The sequence below is a fragment of the Procambarus clarkii genome, chromosome 13 (genome assembly GCF_040958095.1).
Source record: "Procambarus clarkii isolate CNS0578487 chromosome 13, FALCON_Pclarkii_2.0, whole genome shotgun sequence".
Classification (NCBI taxonomy): Eukaryota; Metazoa; Arthropoda; class Malacostraca; order Decapoda; family Cambaridae; genus Procambarus; species Procambarus clarkii.
Genome location: NC_091162.1, coordinates 24,465,811 through 24,491,024, shown reverse-complemented (window position 1 = coordinate 24,491,024; position 25,214 = coordinate 24,465,811). Strand labels below are relative to the sequence as shown.

At 49.0% G+C, this 25,214-nt stretch overlaps 1 protein-coding gene across 5 annotated transcripts in view; it reads right to left on the bottom strand.

Moving 5' to 3' along the window:
• LOC123757091 (cartilage acidic protein 1) overlaps positions 1–25,214 on the bottom strand; it is a 293,121-nt gene that overhangs the window by 77,737 nt on the left and 190,170 nt on the right. For all 5 annotated transcript variants that reach the window (XM_069323801.1, XM_069323802.1, XM_069323799.1 and 2 more), the window contains exon 9: positions 16,741–16,824. In XM_069323801.1, coding sequence (XP_069179902.1) covers positions 16,741–16,824 — 84 coding nt within the window. The remainder of the gene's footprint in view (positions 1–16,740; positions 16,825–25,214) is intronic.

Below are 25,214 nucleotides of genomic sequence, written 5' to 3'. Positions count from 1 at the left end.
AGCTTTGGGTTGTGTCAGCCCTTTCGAAGTTCTCCCCATTGTCAGGGCATTGGGAGGGAAGCAGCTTGGCCAGTTTTTTACCCGATCCTGCAGTTCACATGCTTGTTGGATCATTTTCCATCATCTCATGGTATTCATGGTAGGTCTCTCAGTCTTTTGGGGGTTCAGGCCCTTTTGGCAAACCACCTCTCCTCACCTATGTCAGGTCCTCTCAGTGTGGGTGGCTTCCATCGTGGTCACTTCGGCTGCAGTGCTTTGGTGTTTTCCTGCCTTTTCCTGGTCCCACTTTGGGAATTCCAAGCCTTTGGTTCTTAGTCTTCCTTTCACGTATGCACCAGTTCTTTTCGTGTCCCTCCTTCCAGTTGTTTACTTTGTCCCAGGTCCATCTCAATTTCAAAGTGGCCACTTGGACCTAAGGGTGTTTCTTTGCACATCCCTATACATCCAGGGGTTCATCTTTGGCTAAGCCTTGTTGTGGGGCACCTTACTTATCACTTTCAGTTCCTCCTATTTGTTCTACATTTGGCTCCATGCATGTTCTCACAGTTGGCTTGAACTATTATGGCTCATCTTCGTTTGTTGGTGGTTCTGGTATTGGCCTACCTCAATGGTGTGGGCTTCCAGTCCAGTCTGCATGTCTGCTCAGCAGGGTTCTAGTTCTTTTCCAGGTTTCCAGGCTCTGATTCCTGGTAAACTGTCAGAAGTCCCAGTTGGTTCCGTCCCAGGTTCGGACTTGGCTGGGCCTTGTTTGAAACTCTCAGTCGGTGTCGCTTTCCTTGTCTCCTACGGCAGTGACCAGGCTGCAACACCACTGTCTGTCAGTTTTGAATTGGCCTCAGATGACTCAGTGGTTGCTCAAGGAGTTGTATGGGATCCTGTATTTTGCCTGCCTCGTGTTTCCTCCGGGCAAGATTGGGCTTTGGCAGCTATTTTTTTTCTTTTTCTGCAGGTTGGTACAGGAACAGATGGATGCCTCCCCTTGAGCCTTCCCCTCGAATGCCTCCGAGCCAACCCCAGAACGGGCAATCCCCAAAACTGCCTGACTCTCAAACCTCAAAACCCTGACCCGACACCGTAGCCCTCAGACGCCTTGGAGCTGGAAGCAGGGAAAGGGGGGAACCGAACAAACCACAGCAGGGAAAGAATGAGGGGGTGTGGACAGAAGCAAGGCCGACGCAACCAACACCCCTGAGACCGGTTCCTGAGAAGCAAAAATGGGGCAGCCTCAGGGCATCCGAGGAAGCAACCAAACCAGCGCGTTGCAACAACCTATCCGGCAACGCGCGAGCTGCTTGCACCAGAAGAATGTCATCAACAAATAGGGTGAATGGAGCCACAAACAAGCAAACAAACCTCACAGGAGTCGGGGTCGAATGTGTCACCAACCCAACAGGCAGCATGACGGAGGTAAAAACAATGAGCGTCACTCCTGAGACAAAGGGACAGAGCAACCCTCAAACTCGCAGAAAGCAAGAGGGGATGCAAGGGTCACACCCAGTGGACCCGAGTGCCCCCACAGGGTTTTCCAGGGCCCCTTGGACTGGGTCTGCTAAGGGTTATCCCAGGCAGGGTACTACTAACCGGCGCCCCAAATTACCAAGTAAACTGCTAAAAGCTGAACTCACGAGACGTGTCCACTCACGAGGGCAACGCAGGGGGTGCCACCACACAAACAACCCTAATATAAGGGGAGGGAGAACACAAGGCTGAGCCTCCCACCAGGCAAAAAGAAAAAGAAAAGAAAAACCTCTCAAGAGGACAACGTACCCGAAGAGAACAGAGCCGGCCGCTGTTATAGGTGAAAACTAGCTACTCAATACCCCGTGCCCCACCAGTGCAATAACTACCACTTACCCCAAGGCAACAAGGGGGTGGAACCCCCCCCCCCCCCCACACACACTCGGGGCAGCCAAACGCCAAGCAGCGAAAGGCCAACAGAGGTAGACCCAAGGTAACTTGTGGAAGGGAACCCCAAGCCCCAAGGGCGATATTTACAGGGCACTCAGGGAAGGTGACCCTAAACACATGCAGCCCGAGTACCTGAGAATACTACTCCCAGCTCACACGACCACTGAAAGAGCAGCACTGAAAACAAGTAACAGCACTGAAAGAAGACCGGAGCTGGAGCCACACAACTATGCACGATTCCATCAGCCGAGGAACTGGGGGTGAGGATCGCCAGCGCGAAGGTCTGGGGCTTCCCCTTCCCCCTCCCGGGGAGGGGGGAGCTGCGCAGACATGCAGTGCGGCTCGTGTGAAGTCATGCTTGTTTGCTTGTTTTTCCTTTGTGGTATTCTGTCCACTCGTTTGATGTTTTTTGTTGTTAACCAGAATAGGGGTCTGTTTTGTGGCACTAACTTTTTGGGTGCCTGTCCCGGTCAATAGGCAGCTATAGAATGCTCCAAATCACATGTGCACTTCTATGGGCCATTGCTCCTTGTGCCTCTGTGAGAGGGCCAGGTTCTGGCTTGTGGTCCCCGGTAGGCCTAAAACTCCACCCACATCAACTGATGCAAAATAGTTAGGCTATCCATATCAGCCATGGATAGCTCTGGGGAGCCATAGGGGCTCCCCCCAGAGAAAGCATTTTTTTTCCCATCACAGACGTGGCATCAATATATTATGTATATAAAAAAATCAGCGTTGAATGTAATGAAACGCCATTTTCTGGGTGAGTCCCGTAGGTTCCCCGGAGCTTTCCCAGGCTGATATGCTAATGTCAGACTTTGGCATCAGTCATGTGTACGGAGTTCTTAGGCCTACCGGGGACCACGGCCAGAACCGCGCCCCCTCAGAGAGGCAAGGGGAGCAATGGCCTATAGAAACCCCCGTGTGGTTGGAAGCATTCTATGTCTGCCATCGACCGGAACAGGCACGCAAAAAGGTAAGCGCCTCAATACAAACCCCTATTCTGGTTAAAATTGCTACCAAAAGCCGAACTAGTGGATAGAACTCCCCAACAGGAAACAAGCAAACTAGTGTGACGACACACATCGCCGCGCCGCTTTCTGCGCAGCTCCCCCCTCCCCGGGAGAGGGAAGGGGGAGCCCCAGACCCTTCACGCCGGCTATCCACACCTCAGTTCTGAGGCTGGATGTCAAAAACGCGAAAAAAACCAGCGTTGAATGTAATGAAACGCCATTTTCTGGGTGAGCCCCGGAGGCTCCCTGGAGCTTATCGGGCTAATGTATGTTATGTTAGACCGGGACATTAGCTAAGGAGTTCAGACCTACCAGGGACCAGCGCCAGAACCTGGCCCCTTCAGAGAGGTTTCAGGGAGCAATGGCCCTGGAAAACCCCATATGGTTGGGGGTTTTCCTTATCTGCCATCGACCGGGGTTAGGCACCCAGAAAGGTAGGCGTAACAAAACAAACCCCACATGTTAAGAAACTACAACAAAAACCGAACAGAGAGGTAGAAAACTCCCTACAATCCCAAGGAAACAAGCAAACAAGCAAACATCACACTTTACTGCCGCGCCGATCGTCCGCGCAGCCCTCCCCACCCCGGGAGGGGGAGGGGGGAGCCCCGGACCTACCGCGCTGGCTGCCAAGCTCCAGTTCGGAAGCTAAGCTTCAACCAACGCGAAAAAACTGCCGACCGGTGGGAGGGAGGGTTTCCAGGGAGCCTCCGGGGCTCACCCAGAAAATGGCGTTTCATTACATTCAACGCTGGTTTTCTGTGGGGAGCCCCTACGGCTCCCTGGAGCTTCATACCCAAAGAGAAGGAAAAGAAAGGGCTAACCCAGGAGGCGGCCGCCACAAACTCTGCAACGCAAAGCCAAGACAACCGGTCGCAAACCTGCGACCCAAGGCAACAAGAACGCCCAAGAACAGACGCACATATGGATGGGCGGCCAAAAACCTGTGCGACCCACAAATCCCTGCGCCCGAAATGACCCCGAGACGTCACCAACACAGCAGCAAATGCTGCAAACGTCTGAACAGCACGGGTGCAAAGACAGACCGCAGGAAGAAGGAAAACACTGCGGACGACCCAGGAGACCCCGAGCCCTGAAAACAGGGAACGAAGGAACCGGATCAACCACAGCGCATCCCCAGGCACGGTACGCCGGCAACAGCAAAAAGCACAACCGGACAACACAGGACGCACCCCCCGGCCAAACCAAACAAGTACCAATACCCCAAGAACCCCTCCGGAAAGCAGCCGTCTCGACCGTCGCCAGGACAGAGAAAGGCTGCACACCAATAAAGCTACCACCAGTACCAAAGAGGAGGAAACTGAAACCGAAGGGGTTACCACAAACTGAGGGGAAGAGAAGAAGGCACCCTGAACAAGGACCAGGATGGCTCAGGCGACTCATGAGCAGGCCGGAGGGGAAACAAAACGCGAGAAAACGTAATAAACGTCATACAATCTCCAAGACAAAGCTCGCAGGTGGGACACCGTCAACAAAGCCACCTGAACACCATAGAGATGGCGATACCTGCGTCAAAAAACCAGACGCGAAGAGCCAAAGAGAAGGCCGAACCAGTCACGGACAGGACCGATTCGGCCTGCTGAAAGAGGCGAAGCCTCAGGAAAAACGCCCCGGGTACGGACACCTATCAAGCAGCGTCTGAAAAGAAGGCCGGGCCGGCCACCGTGGAACCATAAGGACTGTTCTCGTGGGAATGGGCTGCAACCGAGCCAGAACCCGAAGCAACAGCTGGACCGGGAGAAGAGGTACAGGTACCCCCCACCTCAACCAGGCCTGCCGAAAGCCTCCACCGTGAAGTCCTCGCAGGTGGGAAGGGCGCCACAAAACGGGCGACACCTAGACCACGCCGACCCGAAGACGTCCATGGCCAGGAGTCCATAAGCCCAACAGAGCCAACAAAACGAATCGGCGACGACTGGCCAACCCACGAAGAGGAATGAACCGAGACAGCTGTCCACCAGGACGCAGGACACACCCCGGACACGAACCACACGGTTAACCAAACCCCCTGTGGTTCCGGCAAGATCCACCAGAGAACAGTCCAAACAGAGCTGAATGGTAGAGTACCTAGTGACCCAAACCCTCCGAAGCGCAAACCAGACAGCCATGAACACCTGAACCGGGCTGTGAGCCCGACAAACAGACAGACGCCATCAACCTCGGCCGACCTGGTGAGCACTGGTCACAAAGCCCCAGCCGAGAGACGACCCGTCCGTGAACACATCGAGCGAAGGCTCGGGGAGCTGCCAAGGCACGGAACCCCGAAAACCCCAAAGAGGAAGCTGGTGACGCAGCACCAACACCAGATCCCCAGAGGAACCCAAGGAATGCAAGAGGCGGAAGTGGAGTCTCCGTAGGAACCAACCAACGCCGGAGCCAAACCCGACTCCGCGGGCAGACAAGCACGCCGAAGTACAAACTCCCGCACAACCGCCCAAGCAACCGCTGAGCAACCCGGGACCCCCTCCTGAACAGCCAAAGGCGGGACCACAGCCGCAGTAACACTTCTGGAGGGAAGACAATGAGGGGCCCAAGAGCCTGAAACAAGGCCCAGGTCCGAACCCGGGACGGAAACAGAAGGTAAAACCTCCAGATCACCAGGAAACCAAACCCAGCGATCTGGAAAGAACCATCCCCTGGCGAGCAGACAAGCGGACTGACTGGGAGCCCACTCCAGCCAGTCGTCGAGGTAGGCCAGACACCGAATCTCAGACGCAGACAGGGCACTAAGATCCCGTAAAGATGCAAAGAGTATACAAAGTGCCCTTCACAAAATAGGGAATGCAATAAAAACAGCAAACCTGAAGCCCCACCACCAAAACATTATATGACAATCATATTAAGACATATTATGACATATGACAATCATTATATGACAATATGACAATTATAATCAAAGCATTATATGACAAAGAGTGCTGGGAAGACGGGACACCACGAGAGTAGCTCTCATCCTGTAACTACACTTAGGTAAGTACACATAGGTAATTACCAACCGTGCTAGCCCCAGAAAAACTGGAGAGGAACGTGCCAAGAAGTGACCTGGAGGTCCAGGTCCACCATCCATGCACCCGGCCCTAACAGAATCCGAACAGGAGACAACAGTCCTCCGAGCAGGGCAGAGGATCCAGGGCGCAGACGGAAGTAGTCCAGAAGAACTGCAGACTGGAAAAGCTCATGACTGCAAAGAGCAGACGGGAAAAGCTCATGACTGCAAAGAGCAGACGGGAAGCCCAGAAGGATGGGGCGGATCGACCACGCCCCACGAACCCACGAAGAGGAAATGACGAAGCGCAGGGAAGAAGCCCACCCCGCCAGCTCTGAACCCCCCCCAAGGGGGAGAAGCCGTCCTCTGCCGCCAGCAGAGGCCGGAAGACAACCCAAAGCGCCCACCAACAGCGGGACCAAGCGAGAGGCAACAGAGCAAGCTGCTCCCCCAGCGCCCAGTCAACAGAGAAGGGAACAGAACCCCTTCAGAAAGAAAAAGTACACTATCGAAGTCATGAGGAGAGACTACGGGAATGAAACCACATTTCGCTGGAAGAGGAAGTGAGGGGAGACCTGATCACCACATACAAGATACCCAAGGGAATCGACAGGGTTGAGAAGGACAGGCTATGTAACACAAGGGGCACACGCACTAGGGGACACAGGTGGAAACTGAGTACCCAAAAGAGCCACAGATAGAATTAAAGTTTTTTTTTTTTTAGTGTCAGAATGGGAACGGGAAAGCACTAAGAAGTAATGTGGCGACTCCTCACACAAGTAACGCGGCTGACCCCCATACAATGTCACATGTAGACATGACAGAGCCCAAGAGGCACAGGAACCAATACACCTGTTGATGGACGGTTGAGAGGCAGGACCAAGGAGCCAGAACTCAACCCCCACAAGCACAACTAGGTGAGGACATATATTGTAAAAGCACAAGCCGCCGACTAGTGGCAAAGAGCACTACGCCGGCCAGGCAAAGAAGGCACAAAACTGCATCAAAAGGCCCACCTCGACAGCAAAACCACAAACTCCCAGCACAACCACAACATGTGCCAAGACCCAAAAAGCTCAGTCTGCAAGCCAGGAAGACCCCGGAACCCCAAAAGGCAGAACCGGGTCACACGAGGAAACAAAGTCCCCTGAACCCACAAAAGGGGGCCCAAGAGGAAGAAGCCTCCAGAACGAAACCAAGGAACCCAAAGGAACCCAGAATCGAACCAGGGGGAGCCCAAACCACCACATTTGCCGGCGGAGAACACCACTAAAAGGCAAAGCACAGACCCCAGCAGAATGCCCTGGGAAAATGGTCCCAACAGACCGAAAACCGAGGGGCAAGGTGTGGGAGCAAGCATACCAGCCAGAGGCACTGAGCCTAAACCCATAGGCTCAGACCCAAAATCAACACCCAAACGTTCCCAGAGGAACAGGCAACGGCAAGAAAACACCAGAAAAACAAAGAAACGACAACAGGAGAACAAAAACCCTGAAAATTTTTTGAAAACTCACCAGAGACGCTCGCTCGCACACCCAGACGCATGTAAACAAACCGCAACGCCGCCCTGGCGGCCACGCCGTGAAACCGGCAGACGAAAATGGCCGCCAGCAGGGGCTGTGACTGATGCTAAATACACAAAAACACGCCAGCAAATGTGGGAAGCTAGCAGACTGGAAGGGCGAAAAACGCCGCCCAACAGCAGAAAAACCCCTGAAGGGGCAAAACCGCCCCAGAACTGCTAGCAGGCAACCCCCACAGCCCCGGGAACCAACAACAGAGGCCCCGGGGCAGAGCCGCCCTCCAAGCCCTCCGCCCTTAAAGAAAAGCAAGAGCCCATGGGAAAGGCAACAAGAAAGGGCCGCTGGTAAGACCCAGAAGCCTTGGCAGGAGGCACAGGCTCAAACCTCCGTCCCCAACCCGAACGGGGCATCCCCCGAAAACCGCCCGAGTCTCTGCCGCAACTGAACCCCGCCCCGACCCCGAAACCCGCAGACGGTCCGGAGCCGGGAACATGGAGAGAAAGGGGCGAGCAGCACCTAACCAAACGGGGCGGCCACGGGGCATTCGAGTGGGAAACCAACCTAGCATGTTGCAGCAACCTAACCTAGCTTGCAACACGGATGCCGCCTGTACTCTGAACAGTAATAACATCAGGAGAGTACTGGAGAACAAGCAGAGAATCACTCGCAAGACTCCGGGTCAAGGTGTCAGTGACCCAACAGGCAGCATGACGGAGGTAAAAATGGCGACTGTCACCCGGAGACAAGGGAACAGCAACCAACGATCCCGTTCAAGATGGGTTGGAACCCGGAAGACACATTCAATGGTCCCCCGAGCCCAGACAGGGATTTCCAGGGCCCGTAGGGTAACAACTACGGGAAGCCCGGGCAAGGTGTTGTTAACCGGTTAAGAAACCCAAACATAACAAGAGGGTAGATTATAGCACTGAAAACCCCTGAGACGTGTACAAGCACGGGGGCCTAGCAGAGGGCCGCCAAACACTACCAGTGGAACTATAACCACCTTAGGCAGACCCCCACCAGGCAAGAAAATGAAAAACAAAAGAAAAACCCCGCAAAAGTACACCGTCTCCAGAGGCAACAGAAACCGGGCGCCGCTTAGGTGGCAGGCTGCGCAACACCTTGACGCCCTAACCAGCACAATACCAATCCCTACCCAGGGCCAAACAAGGGCCCCAAGCCCCAGCTGGCCCCAAGGGCGAGGCAAATGCCGAGCAGCAAGAACCTCTACGGGAATGGTTCCCGAACGCCCCAGGGAAGATAACCCTGTTACGCAAGGGCAGTACTCACAGGGCGCTTAGGGAAGTCAGCCACTAAGCACATGCAGCCCCGGCACTGATGAAGTACTCCTGGCCACCGCACACCACAACACACGGCAGTGAACGCCACACAAGGCAAACACCGCCTAGGAAACTGAGGCCAGAGAAGCGTCAATCCCGGTTGACATTAGCGAACGAACTGGAGCTTGGCAGCCGGCGCGGTAGGTCCGGGGCTCCCCCTCCCGGGGTGGGGAGGGCTGCGCGGACGATCGGCGCGGCAGTAAAGTGTGATGTTTGCTTGTTTGCTTGTTTCCTTGGGATTGTAGGGAGTTTTCTACCTCTCTGTTCGGTTTTTGTTGTAGTTTCTTACCATGTGGGGTTTGTTTTGTTACACCTACCTTTCTGGGTGCCTAACCCCGGTCGATGGCAGATAAGGAAAACCCCCAACCATATGGGGTTTTCCAGGGCCATTGCTCCCTGAAACCTCTCTGAAGGGGCCAGGTTCTGGTGCTGGTCCCTGGTAGGTCTGAACTCCTTAGCTAATGTCCCGGTCTAACATAACATACATTTGCCCGATAAGCTCCAGGGAGCCGTAGGGGCTCCCCACAGAAAAAACGCCTACCGGAGGGAGGGAGGGATGCCGGGGAGCCTCTGGGACTCACCGAGAAAATGGTGTTTCATTACATTCAACGCTGGTTTTCTGGGGGGAGCCCCGTCGGCTCCCCGGAACTAACTACCCACAGATGGAAAAAGAGGGACTTACCCAGGAGGCGGTCGTCGCTCACTCCTCAACTCGAAGTCGAGAAAACTGGCTGCAACCGCCGACCCAAAGCAACACAGGCCTGACGGGGCCCAGGGACATTCATGAGGTATCGAGCAGCCAGGACCCTGTTCGACCGCCAAAAACCCCACGCCCAAATATCAGACCAAGACATATTCCCAAAGATGGCAGCAAGAGCCGCGAACTTACGGACGTCATGGGCGCCGGGATAGACCACAGGCTTGCTGGATTTGATAACCCTGCGGAGAACCTGAGAGACCCGAACCCGCGAACAGGGAAGAAGGGAAACCGGATCAACTCAAAGCGCGTCCCCAGACACAGAAGCCGTGGCGCGCAAATAACGGCGAAGCGCGCAATCGGACACGAAACATGATGCACCCCCGGCCGTACCAACCAAGCATCAACAACCCATGGACCAATCCAGAATGCAGTGGTCTCATTCTTCACCAGAAATGAAGGAGACGGCTGCAAGAGAACAAAACAATCCCCACGACCAAAAGAGCAGAAAGCCCTACGCCGGAGGAGAGCATGAAGCTCCCCTACTCGACCACCAGAGGCTAATGCCAACAAGAAAAGAGCCAGGGAGAAACAATCCTGGACCGAAGGGGCCACAACGAAACGAGGAGACGAAAGGTAAGCGAGCACCCTGTCCAAAGACCAGGATGGCTCAGGCGGCGCTTGAGCAGGCCGGAGGTGAAACAAGGCACGAGACAGCTTGCGAAACGGCGCAGATGGAACAGCGATACCGAAGCCAAGCTGAAACGGCTCTGCCAGTGCCGCACATCACTGGTTCTATTCTGCATTTTCTTCCATATCGTTCACTCCAGTAAGTCGTTATTTTACTGTGTAGATTTGGTACTTGGCCCTCCAGTATCTTCCAGGTGTATATTATTTGATATCTCTCGTCTTTTTTCTAGTGAGTACATTTGGAGGGCTTTGAGACGATCCCAATAATTTAGGTGCTTTATTGCGTCTATGCGTGCCGTATATGTTCTCTGTATCCCTCTATTTCAGCAATCTCTCCTGCTCTGAAGGGGGAAGTGAGTACTGAGCAGTACTCAAGACGGGCCAACACAAGTGACTCGAAGAGTACAACCATTGTGATGGGATCTGGTCGAAAGTGTCACCGACCCAACAGGCTGCGTGATGGAGGCAAAAACAGTGAGGTCACCCTGAGACAAGGGGACCGAACAACCCTCAAATTCGCATGAAGCGAGGGGGGGACCCCGGGGTCACTTCCATCGGACCCACGCGTCCCCTTTCCCAGGGTCCTGAGCGTTTACTTGAAGAAGAATCGCGCTCAGGTAAACCCAGGCAGGGTACTGCTAATCGGCGCCCAAAACTACCAAATAAAATGTCTAAAGCTGAACCCCAGGGACATGTACACTCACGGGGTCCAAGCAGGGGGCACCACCAAGTATCAGGGTGAGGCCAAACACCAGTGCCAAATAGGGCAGAACCCCCCACCAAGGCAAAAAGAAAAAGAAAACCCCGCAAGACGACAACGTACCCCAAGGAACAGAGCCGGCCGCAGTGATAGGTGACAACTAGCTGCACAGCACCCTGCGCCCCTTACCAGTGCAAAAACTGCCTCTTACCCTAAGGTAAACTAGGGAGACAAAACACCCAAGTACCCAAAGGGTGGCCGAGAAAGCGAGCAGTAAAACGGACACACAGAGGCAGACCCCGAGGACCTTGTGGAAGGTAACCCCAAGCACCAAGGGCAGTACTTACAAGGCACCTAGGGAAGGGAACACTAGGCGCATGCAGGCTGAGTACTGAGGAATAACTCCTGGCTCTCACACCCCTGGAGTACAGCAGCCACACACAAGGCACAGCGTCACAAAAATATTGGAGCCAGAGCACACAACCGAGCCGATAGCATGAGCCTCAAGAACTGGGGTGTGGATCGCCGACGCGGTAGGTCTGGACCTATCCCTTCCTCCTCCCTGGGAGGGGGGGCTGCGCAGACAACGGCGCGACGACGGGTGACGTCATACTAGTTTGCTCGTTTTTGTTTGGGGAGTTCTATCCACTCGTTCAGCTTTTGGTTGCAATTTTCACCAGAATAGGGGTTTATTTTGGGACGCCTACCTTTTTGGCTGCCATACCCAGTCGATGGCAGACATAGAATGCTTCTAATTACACCAGGGTTTCTATAGGCCAATGCTTCCCTTGCCTCTCTAGAGGGGGCCCAGGTTTTGGCTCGTGGTCTCCAGTAGGCCCATAAGAACTCCATACACATGACTGATGCCAAAGTCTGACATTAGCCTATCAGCCTAGTAAGCTCCGGGGAGCTGTAGGGGCTCCCCCCAGAAATTTATACCAAAGCAGAGATGCAGAGCTAGGAAACAGGATTGGTTCAACAGAAACTGCAAGAGGGCCAGAGACCAAAAGACACAAAAATGTAATCAATATAGGAAGAGGACAAACCCCCCAAAAAATACCAGAGATACAAACATGCAAGAAACAACTACACAGCAGTGAGAAGAGAGGCAGAAAGAAATTTTGAAAAAGGGATTGCGGACAAATGTAAAACAGAACCAAGTCTATTCTATAAATTCATAAACAACAAATTGCAGGTACAGAATAATATAGATTGAAAATGGGAGACAGATTCACGGAAAATGAAAATGAAATGTGTGAAACATTAAACAAAAAGTTCCAAAGTGTGTCTGTACAAAATGAAATCTTCAGGGAACCAGACACAATAAGAATTCCAGAGAACAACATAGAACACATAGAGGTGTCTAGAGACGAAATGGAAAAAATGCTCAAGGAGCTAAAATATTGAAAAAACTAAAAACTAAATGGGTAGAACACCTGGAGAAAAACGATGTATCAGACAGACAGTATGGTTTTCAATCTGGAAAATCCTGTGTTACAAATTTACTCAGTTTCAATGATTGAGCCACAGGGATTTTACATGAAAGAGATGGTTGGGTTGACGGCATCTATCTGGACCTAAAAAAAGGCTTTTGACAGAGTTCCACATAAGATGTTGTTCGGGAAACTGGAACATATTGGAGGGGTGACAGGTAAGCTTCTAACAGGGATGAAAAATTTCCTGACAGAAATATGAGGGCCATAATCAGAGGCAATGTATCAGATTAGAGGAATGTCACAAGTGGAGTACCACAGGATTCAGTTCTTGCACCGGTAATGTTCACTGTCTACATAAAGAATCTACCAGATGGAATACAGAATTATATTAACATGTTTGCTGATGATGCTAAGATAATAGGGAAGATAAGAAACCTAGATGATTGTCATTCCCTTCAAAAAGACCTTGACAAAATAAGTATATGGAGCACCACTTGGCAAATGGAATTTAATGTGAATAAATGCCATGTTTTAGAGTGTGGAATAGGAGAACATAGACCCCACACAACCTATAAATTATGTTAAAAATCTTTAAAGAATTCTGACAAAGGGATCTAGGGGTGGTTCTAGATAGAAAACTGTCACCGGAGTACCACATTAAGAACATTATGCGAGGAGCCTATGCTATACTTTCTAACTTCAGAATTGCTTTTAAATACATGATGGAGAAATACTAAAGAAACTGTTCACGACTTTTGTAAGGCCAAAGCTGGAATATGCAGTGGTTGTATGGTGCCCATATCTTAGGAAGCACATCAACAAACTGGAAAAGGTACAAAGACATGCCACTAAGTGGCTCCCAGAACTCAAGGGCAAGAGCTATGAGGAGAGGTTAGAGGCATTAAATATGCAAAAACTAAAAGACAAAAGAAAAAGAGGCAAATGATCACTATATAGAAAATAGTAACAGGAATTGATAAAATTGATAGGGAAGAATTCCTGAGACCCGGAACTTCAAGAACAAAAGGTCATAGATTTAACCCTTAACATGCTCAGGGTCTAATATCCTGCCATCCCCACAGGCGCATGTCATTTTGAAAAAAAAAAAAATTATTTTTTCTTTCTAACCTGTTAACACTTTCACACTTTAGATTAGAGATAACTCGTCGCCGTTTTCTCTTACGATTCCGCATAACAGCCGAGTTTTCTCGTCCATCGAAAAAATATTTCTATAAATTCCATTTTTTAACCGAAATGGATATCTTGAGATGAGGTTATCTTGAGATGATTTCGGGGCTTTAGTGTCCCCGCGGCCCGGTCCTCGACCAGGCCTCCACCCCCAGGAAGCAGCCCGTGACAGCTGACTAACACCCAGGTACCTATTTTACTGCTAGGTAACAGGGGCATAGGGTGAAAGAAACTCTGCCCATTGTTTCTCGCCGGCGCCCGGGATCGAACCCGGGACCACAGGATCACAAGTCCAGTGTGCTGTCCGCTCGGCCGACCGGCTCCTATGGGGATACTTTTGTTTTGTAGGGAATTTATTTGCGAATGTTTTGGTACCAGAATGAATATTATATCACATAAACTTCTATGAGTAAAAAAAAAAATACACAAAGTATGTTTGGGGGTGTGGAGGGTGTGGCTCTGGGTGTGGCGAGCGTGTGGCAGTGGGTTCCCTTTAGCCGTTGATATATCCAACACGTGGGAAATATTTGTATGTGTTATGTATATGTCTGTGTAGGGAATTTTACTGCGATCACTGTCATACAAATTATAAAATGTTTCAACAAGTATAAACATGACAAACATCAAACGAATGAAAACAATGCGTTCGTTTCTGCCGCGAACGCATACTGAGCGACGTGGTTCTATATTTGGCGCTTCTCTTACACATGCTTTGTACAAATGTTATACAGTTCATCTTATAGAAAATTTTATTGCGAACACATTGGTATAAAAAAGAAATACGTACATAGAAAAGTAGGGTCAGGAAACGTATAAACTTTCCAAGCATGATTTCCCCCCTGTGTTTTCGCCAGTGCGCTCGCGGCTAACTACTCTCCACTTCACACACTCTTGCGGGTGGGCAATTACCTATATTAAACATTCATATGCATATGTCCGTGTAGAGAATTTTATTGCGATTCCAATGATACCAAAATTAGCGATGTAGGACAACTGTAGGCTTCGCAACCATTAAGAGAAGTGGAAACATTTTGTTGCTGTTTGGCGCTCTCGGCGAGTGATCTGCATAGTTTTTTATTTGGTGTTGATACTCCTTATGCTTGGGCGGCATTTTATAGGTATGCTCTTATAGACAATTTCATTGCGAACACAGTGATACCAAATTTAAATACGTGCGCCTTCAATTATTGTCAGGACAGTCAAAAGAGTGTACACTTTTCGGTCTTACCGCGTAGGCGCGCGAAGTGCCGAAAGCATCTGGGGTATTGTTTTTTTTTGAGCGCTGAGAGCGCGAAAGTGTTAATTTGTGTTCACTGATCACGGGAAAAATAATAAAAAAATCGTAAGTGGCAAATATTGCCCGCTATAGGGCGGGGAAGTCTGGCAAATTATAGGCGCTGACTCAGCGTGCGTCCCAGGCGGTCTGTTGCTCGCCAGCTGTCAGGCCAGAGTTGCCACAAAGAGATAATTACCGAATTATTTCAATGTCTGATTGATTTTTCATACTTTTTTTGCTGTATTATTATTCAATAGTGTGTAGTTTGATATATTTATATAATAAAATGAGTGAATCATTGCTGTACTCAAAAATATGGTGTGCATATTGTTGATTCAATTACGTTCATCAATCAGTGAACAAATACTTTGTCGGTTATTACACTATAAGCACAGGTTATATATAAGTATTTGCATGTTTTGTTCACTATAACGAACCACTAAGTAGCTATTATGAGTCAAAAAGTAATGAGGAGTGACCGCCGTGTACCAGCCAGCCACTCCCGCCCTACCTCCAGTCATCTGACTCACCCTCATTCTCCTCCCACAATAATGTTTTTGCTATAATTCACTATATACAGACGTTATATATAAGTATCTACATGTTTTGTTCACCATAACTGTACATCTAAGCTTGTATGGTGAGTAAAGGCACAGAGATGTGGCTACTCACACAGTCAGCTGATCGGCGGCCGCCCTCAAGGTCAGACGCACTAATATTTCTCCTCCAACAATACTGTGTGGTGTTATTACGCTATATATCTTATATACAGACGTTATATATAAGTATCTACATGTTTTGTTCACCATAACTGTACATCTAAGCTTGTATGGTGAGTAAAGGCACAGAGATGTGGCTACTCACACAGTCAGCTGATCGGCGGCCGCCCTCAAGGTCAAACGCACTAATATTTCTCCTCCAACAATACTGTGTGGTGTTATTACGCTATATATCTTATATACAGACGTTATATATAGGTATCTACATGTTTTGTTCACCATAACTGTACATCTAAGCTTGTATGGTGAGTAAAGGCACAGAGATGTGGCTACTCACACAGTCAGCTGATCGGCGGCCGCCCTCAAGGCCAGACGCACTAATATTTCTCCTCCAACAATACTGTGTGGTGTTATTACGCTATATACACACATTATATATAAATATCTACCTGTTTTATTCACCATACTTGTACAAATAAACTGGTATGGTGCCCAAAGACCATCGTGGTAACCAGTAAACAACACCGTCGTCTGCACGGTGGTATCGTGCAGACGACGCCACCGCCCTCACCAAAATGGCGGCTCCAAACCTTCTCTTGCTGTTTATACCCTCTATACACACGTTATATATAAGTATCTACATTTGTGTTCACCATAGCGAACCACTAAGCTGGTATGCTGAGTGCAGTCAATAAAAGGTGGCCACACACAGTCAGAAGACATCGCCACCACCCTCCCTCCCACAGCATTACTCCTCCCTCCATGGCGCACAGCGCTAAATATCACCACAATCCTGCTATTATCAGAACCCTGGTCAGTTTTTATCACAGTCAGGGGTCTTCTGTAATAATATCATCGCTACATAATAGCATGAACAAGTATATTTTGGCGTTTTTAGGCGATGCTGTGGTCACAAGCTGAACAGCAGTGCTGTTAGCTCATGCTGCGTGCGTCAGACTTGGTTGCTCACTCAATACTGAGGCCAATAACACCCGGGAGTTTGGCCCACGAATTTTGTAAAAAATGGCGTCTGTTTACAAGAGCCCTGATGAAGGTGTGGTGAACCCCGTGTATCTGCGGGCCGTTTAAATCTTGCATAGTACTCCAACACATCATATGATGTGATGCGCAGTTGATTGGAACAACGTCCAACACGTCATATGACGTGATGCGCACTTTAAGGGTTAATAAGAAAATGTTTAAATAAGCAAAATATTAACACAAAAGTCAGCCTCTACAATACCTTTATATTACCATCGTTATTGAAGTCAGCAGCCACTACCATCCGAAGAGGTGACGGCTCAGCAAATTCATCAGTTGCAATATTCTGAAAATCAAATATTTAATATATTCCATAACATTCAATTTAATGCCCAAAGTTCAAAGTAATGAAATGCCTCTTTCTGACAGAGCTCCAGTGGCTGCCTGAAGCTATCTTGCTGAAATTGCTCCATACTGTAAAGTCATATCAGTCACATGAGTTCTGTTTAGCCCACCACGGACCAGAGTCAGAACTTGGTCCCGTAACAGAGGAACAGGGCCAATGACATTCTGCCGTTTCACTGGGAATGCATCTAGAAAGTTAGTGAAACTTTATAGACAAACTGCTGGGTTCACAAGAATCAAAGCCTTGAAACTGCCAAACAATTAATTCCCCAAATTATTCAAATGAAACAAAATACTGTAATCCGATCAAAACTAGATCGAACCTGTTAGTACCAATTGCTGCCATGAGGTGGTCTGGAGCACAGTCCTCTGCCAACTTATTGGCAGTCCTGGAGCAGATAAAACCCTGCTCCAATGAACCTGTCTGAACCATCCAATGAACCAACGAACCTGGAAGAGAGGGAGGGAGGGAGACAGGAAGCCACCAAGGCTCTACCAGAAAGAGGTGTTTCCTAACATTCAATGCTTGGTTTCTGGTGTCTTGGCTTCTTGTATCTAAATACCCAGAGAAAGATAAGGGACTTAATACGGAGGAGGAGGAGGAGGGGAGTAGAGATTAATTAGAAGGAGAGACCATTGGCCAAGAAACATACCTCGGGACAACACAGGACCAACAAGGCCTAGGGACATTAATTAAATAAATACCTGCCCACCATGGCCCTGTTGTGGGAATTATACCAATGAGTAACCCTTTAGTTGCGCAAGACAACTAAACAATGCGATGTTACACATCGCATTGTAATTTAGTAAGTTACTACACATACTAAACACACAGCCGCCACATACACTTTAGTATGTTAGTACACATCGCAATTTAGTATGTTACACATACTAAACAGCTGATGCGCAACTTTAGTTGCGCATCAACTATGATGCTTTGAGTAACTTACAGTAACTTGCGCTCGCAGCATATGATGCTTTGGAGTACTGCGCAAGATTTGAAAGGCCCGCGGGGTATAGGGGGTCTCCATACGCTGCCCAGGGGCTATAGTAAACAGCCGCCATTTTGAAAAAATCCAGCTCATGCTAGTATCGCGTGGGAGGCCTCAGTTACCCAGCAGCCACCATGTCGAGCGCACGGCCGAACGCTTCCCGGGCACGCACCACGCAATCACTCGCCCAAGAGCATATAACCAGTGAATTATTTTCCGATGGTGAGCAAAGTGATTTTGATGATTCTGACATTGATAAAGACTACACACAATTGACCGATGATGATAGCACGGACAGTGAAAATGAGATACAGCCGCCTCCCATGGCGAGGCCTATATGTTCACCCATGCCATCTCGCCCAATGTCTACTCCAATTCACCCTCGACCACACAGTTCCTGAGCTTATTTAGAGTCTGAGGATAGTTTTGGTGACGAGTCAGAGGAAGGCGACTCTTTTTCTAGTTTTAGTGAAGTGGAATCAGAACATAGTGTTACAGAGCCTGGTGCCAGTACCAGTGGTGTTACTGGGCGAGAATTTGTCGCATCAGCAGCGTCTTGCCCAGCCAAGTGCCACCGCATGTAACAACATGAGGCACCAAGAGCCTCATGTTCACGTGCTTCCAGGACGGAGAAAGGCTGCACACGTACAAATCTACTGCCAGTACCAAGGAGCAGAAACCTGAACCGAAAGGGCTACCACAAACTGAGGAAGAAGAAGGCACCCTGATCAAGGAACAGGACGGCGCAGGCGACGCATGAGCAGGCCGAAGGTGAAACAAAACACGAGAAAGCGTACGAAACGGGGCAGATGTGACGTCCACCCCATACGCAAGCCAGAGCGGCTCCGCCAGCGCCGCATAAAACGAGGCAACAATAAGAAAACATCAAATAACTGTAGTCCAGAAAAACCCAAGAAAGGACAAGACAGCCCGATGCGAAAGAGAAGACAACGTACAAAGAGCAAGAAAAAGTGCATAGAAACACCAGGAACGTCATACTGTCGCCAAGATGAAGCTTGCAGGTGGGACACTGTCAACAAGGCCACCTGAACACCACAGAAATGATGATACCCGCGTCAAAATACCAGACGTGAAGAGCCGAGGAAGAAGGCCGAATCAGTCACGTACAGGACCGATCCGACCTGCTGAAAGAGGCGGAGCCGCGGGAAAGCGCCCCGGGTTTGGACACCTATCAAGCAGCGTCTGAAAAGAAGTTGGGCCGGCCACCAAAAAAACCATAAGGGCTGCTCTCGTGGGAATGGGCTGCAACCGAGCCAGAACCCGAAGCAACAGCTGGACCGGGAGAAGAGGAACAAGTACCCCCACCTCGACCAGTCCTGCCAAAAAGCATCCAACATGAACGCCTCGCAGGCGGGTAAGCGCGCCACATAAAATGGGTGATGCCTAGACCACACCGACTCGAAGAACGTCCATGGCCAGGAGTCCATACGTCCAGCAGAGCCAACGAAACGTGTTGGCGACGACTGGCCAATCCGTGAACAGAGGAATGAACCGAGACAGCTGTCAGCCAGGATGCAGGACACACCCCGGACATGAAACTCACGGTTAGCCAAACCCCAAGAATCCAGAAAACGAGCGACTCCAAGGAACCAACCCCAAAGGTCAACACCTAAGAGAAACCCTGTGGTTCCGGCAAGAACCGCCAGAGAACAGTCCGAATGGAGCTGAATGGTAGAGCACCGAGTGACCCATACCCTTCGAAGCACAAACCAGACACCCAAGAACTCCCGAATAGTGCTGTGAGCCCGACGGACGGACAGACTCCACCATCCCCGGCCGACTGGTGAGCACTGGTCACAAAGCCCCAGCCAAGAGATGACCCGTCTGTGAACACATCGAGCGAAGGCTTGGGGGAGGTGCCAAGGCATGGAACCCCGAAAATCCCAAAGAAGAAGCTGGTGACGCACACCAACACAAGATCCCCGGAGGAACGAACCCAACGATTGCAAGAGGCGGAAGGGGAGTCTCAGAAGGAACCAACCAGACGCCGAAGCCAAACCAGACCCCGCGAGCAGACCAGCACATCGAAGTTCAGACTGCCGCACAACCATTCGAGCAACCCGGGACCCCCTCATGCACAGCCAAATACAGGACCACAGCCGCAGTAATACTTCTGGAGGGAAAGACAAGGAGTGGCCCAATAGCCTTAATCAAGGCCCAGGTCCGAACCCGGGACGGAAACAGATGGAATGGCCTCCAGATCACCAGGAAACCAAACCCAGCGATCTGGAAAGAACCACACCCCCGGCGAGCAGACAAGAGGACCGACTGGGAGCCCACACCAGCCAGTCGTCAAGGTAGGCCAGACACTGAATCTCAAGCAGACTCAGACAGGGCACCAAGATCCAGTAAAGATGCAAAAAAAAAAAAAAAAAAAGTACCAATAATTGACCTGGAGGTCATGGGCCACCATCCAGGCACCCGGCCCCAACAGAAGCCGGACAGGAGACAACAGTCCTCCAAGGAGGGCACAGAAACCAGGGCGCAGACTGAAGAAGTCCAGAAGAACCGCAGATTCGAAGGCCCATGTCTGCAAAGAGCAGACGGGAACCCCAGAAGGATGGGGCGGATCGACCACACCCAACGCACCCATCAAGATGACATGACGAAGCGCAGGGGGAAGAAGCCCACCCCGCCAGCTCTGAACCCCCCAAAGGGGGAGAAGCCGTCCACCGACGCCACCAGAGGCTGGAAGACAACCAAAAGCGCCCACTAACAGCAGGACCATACGAGAGTCAACAGAGCAAGTTGCTCCCCCAGCACCCCGTCAACAGAGAAGGAACAGAGCCCCTTCCGAAAGAAAAAGTACACATACACATATATACATATCATGTATATACACATACACATACATATACACATACACACAAGGTATGTGACACACACGTGATGTAATACAGCTGCAGACACCAGACATTGTTGCACTCATGGAGATAAAACTTGAAGATGTTATTTGAAATGAAGTCATATTACCAAGGAGCTACTCAATTTGGAGACGGGACAGAAAAATTAGGAAAGGCGGTGGCATTGCTGTGCTGGTGAAAGAACACCTAAAGGTGAACGAAATAATGACTGCCAATCCACAAGAAGTTGACATAATAGCACTAGAGACCTGCCATGAGGATGATAAACTAATGATCATAAATGCATACAGTCCACCACTAAGCAGCACATGGTCAAAGGAGGAGCTAGATAGTAAAAGAGAAGGTCTTATAACAATAATGAGAGAGATCATAGCGAGAGCGGATAACGATAGTTCACGACTGTTGATAGTCAGCAACTTCAACTTGAAAGCCATAGACTGAGAAGCATATGAAGCTAAAACAGAAGATTTCTGAACCTGTAAATTTGTAGACCTCATCCTGGAAACATTCTTGTATCAACATGTTAAACAAGCTACGAGGATGAGGGAAGGGGACGTTCCCTCCATGCTAGATTTGATATTTACCAGGAAGGAGGAAGAAATATTTGACATTCAGTACCTTCCTCCCTTGGGTAAAAGTGACCATGTCTTTTTGGGAATAAAGTATGCAATGCGTTATAATCTGGAAGAAAATATGAAGGTTGATGCAATTGAAAAACCTGACTTTAGGAGAGGACATTATGGCAACCTTAGAAATTTTTTTAGTGGGTATAATTGGACAGACTTGTTGCTAGGCAAGGAAGTGAATGAGATGTATGTCAAGTTTTGTGAAATATATGATAAAGGCACAAAAAAATTTATGCCAAAACAGAGAAGCAGAACTAGGAAACAGGATTGGTTCAACAGAAAGCGCGAGAGGGCCAGAGACCAAAAGACACAAAAATGGAATCAATACAGGAAGAGGCCAAACCCCCAAACATACCAGCGATACAAAGATGCGAGAAACAACTACACAGTAGTGAGGAGAGAGGCTGAAAGAAATTTTTAAAAAGGGATTGCAGACAGATGTAAAACAGAACCAGGTCTATTCTATAAATTCATAAACAACAAATTGCAGGTAAAGGATGATATACAGAGGTTGAAAATGGGAAATAGATTCACGGAAAATGAAAAGGAAATGTGTGAAACATTAAACGAAAAGTTCCAAAGTGTGTTTGTACAAAATGAAATCTTCAGGGAACCAGATACAATAAGAATTCCAGAGAACAACATAGAGCACATAGAGGTGTCTAGAGACGAAGTGGAAAAAATGCTCAAGGAGCTAAATAAGAACAAGGCAGTTGGTCCAGATGGAGTTTCACCATGGGTTCTGAGAGAATGTGCACCTGAGCTCAGCATTCCTCTTCAACTGATTTTTCAGGCATCCCTGTTTACAGGAGTTGTAGCCGATGTGTGAAAAAAGGTTAACATAATTCCAATCTACAAAAGTGGAAGCAGGGAAGACCCCCTTAATTATAGACCGGTATCATTGACAAGTGTAATAGTCAAAATATTGGAAAAAATAATTAAAACTAAATGGGTAGAACACCTGGAGAGAAATTATATAATATCAGACAGACAGTATGGTTTTCGATCTGGAAGATCCTGTGTATCGAATTTACTCAGTTTCTATGATCGAGCAACAGAGATATTACAGGAAAGAGATGGTTGGGTTGACTGCATCTATCTGGACCTAAAAAAGGGTTTTGACAGAGTTCCACATAAGAGGTTGTTCGGGAAACTGGAAAATATAGGAGGGGTGACAGGTACGCTTCTAACATGGATGAAAATTTTTCTGACTGACAGAAAAATGAGGGCAGTGATCAGAGGCAATGTATCGGAATGGAGAAATGTCACAAGTGGAGTACCACAGGGTTCAGTTCTTGCACCAGTGATGTTTATTGTCTACATAAATGATCTACCAGTTGGTATACAGAATTATATGAACATGTTTGCTGATGATGCTAAGATAATAGGAAGGATAAGAAACTTAGATGATTGTCATGCCCTTCAAGATGACCTGGACAAAATAAGTATATGGAGCACCACTTGGCAAATGGAATTTAATGTTAATAAATGCCATGTTATGGAATGTGGAATAGGAGAACATAGACCCCACTCAACCTATATATTATGTGAGAAATCTTTAAAGAATTCTGATAAAGAAAGAGATCTAGGGGTGGTTCTAGATAGAAAACTATCACCTGAGGACCACATAAAGAATATTGTGCGAGGAGCCTATGCCACACTTTCTAACTTCAGAATTGCTTTTAAATACATGGATTGCGATATACTAAAGAAATTGTTCACGACTTTTGTTAGGCCAAAGCTAGAATATGCAGCAGTTGTGTGGTGCCCATATCTTAAGAATCACATCAACAAACTGGAGAAGGTGCAAAGACATGCTAGTAAGTGGCACCCAGAACTGAAGGGCAAGAGCTACGAAGAGAGGTTAGAGGCATTAAATATGCCAAAACTGTTAGACAGAAGAAAAAGAGGTGATATGATCACTACATACAAAATAATAACAGGAATTGATAAAATCGATAGGGAAGATTTCCTGAGACCTGGAACTTTAAGAACAAGAGGTCATAGATATAAACTAGCTAAACACAGATGCCGAAGAAATATAAGAAAATTCATTTTCGCAAACAGAGTGGTAGACGGTTGGAACAAGTTAGGTGAGAAGGTGGTGGAGGCCAAGACCGTCAGTAGTTTCAAAGCATTATACGACAAAGAGTGCTGGGAAGACGGGACACCACGAGCGTAGCTCTCATCCTGTAACTACACTTAGGTAATTACACATGCGTATGCACATACACATGTGCACACACACACACAGTAATTACCTAAGTGTAATTACCTAAGTGTAGGTACAGGATGAGAGCTACGCTCATGGTGTCCCGTCTTCCCAGCACTCTTTGTCATATAACGCTTTGAAACAACTGACGGTCTTGGGCTCCACCACTTTCTCATCTAACTTGTTCCAACTGTCTACCACTCTGTTTGCGAAAGTGAATTTTCTTATATTTCTTCGGCATCTGTGTTTAGCTAGTTTATATCTATGACCTCTTGTTCTTATAGTTCCAGGTCTCAGGAAATCTTCCCTATCGATTTTATCAATTCCGGTTACTATTTTGCATGTAGTGATCATATCACCTCTTTTTCTTCTGTTTTCTAGTTTTGGCATATTTAATGCCTCTAACCTCTCCTCATAGCTCTTGCCCTTCAGTTCTGGGAGCCACTTAGTAGCATGTCTTTGCACCTTTTCCAGTTTGTTGATGTGCTTCTTAAGATATGGGCACCACACAACCGCAGTGTACACATGTGCCATGCGTACACACACATATACACTTGAAAAGAAAATTACAATCTGCCGGCCAGGCAAAGAAGGCATAAAACTGCATCAAAAGGCCCACCTCGACAAAACCTCAAAGTCCCAAGAACGACCACAACACATGCCAAGACCCAAAAAGAACAGTCTGCAAGCCAGGAAGACCCTGGAACTCCAGAATGCAGAAACTGGGTCACACACGAGGAAACAAAGCCTCCAGAACCCACAAAGGGGCCCAAGAGGAAGAAACCTCCGGAATGAAACCAAAGAACCCAAAGGAACCCAGAATCGAACCAGGGGGAGCCCAAACCACCACATTTGCCAGCGGAGAACACCACAGAGAGGCAAAGCACAGCCCCCAGACAGAAACCCCTGGGAAAACGGTCATGACAGACCGAAAATCAAGGGACAAGGTGTGGGAGCAAGCATAACAGCCAGGGGACACTGAGCCCAAACCCAAAGGCCCAGACCCAAAACAGACAAAATGGAAAACCCAGTGTAAAATCAACACTCAAGCGTTCCCAGAGGAACAGGCAACGGGCAGAAAACACCAGAAAAGCAAAGAAACAACAACAGGAGAATAAAAATCCCTGAAAAAAGGCGAAAACTCACCCAAGAAGCTCGCTCACACACCCAGGCTCGTGTAAACAAACCGCAACGCCGCCCCGGTGGCCACGCCGAGAAACCGGCAGACGAAAATGGCGGCCAGAACCCGGCCAGAACAGGGGCTGTGACTGATGCTAAAGATACAAAAACACACCAGCAAAAGTGGGAAGCAAGCAGATTGGATGGGCGAAAAACGCCGCCCAAAAGCAGAAAACCCAGGCAGGGGCAAACCGCCCCAGAACTGCTAGCAGGCATCCCCCACAGCCCCGGAAGCCAGCAACAGAGGCCCTGGGGCAGAGCCGTCCTCCAAGCCCTCCGCCCTCAAAGAAAAGCAAGAGTCCATGGGAAAGGCAGCAAGAAAGGGCCGCTGATAAAACCCGAAAAGCCTTGGCAGGAACTGTTACTGGAGGGGCGGTAACAGCACCTAACCAAAACAGGGCGGCCTCGGGGCATCCGAGTGGGAAACCAACCTAGCA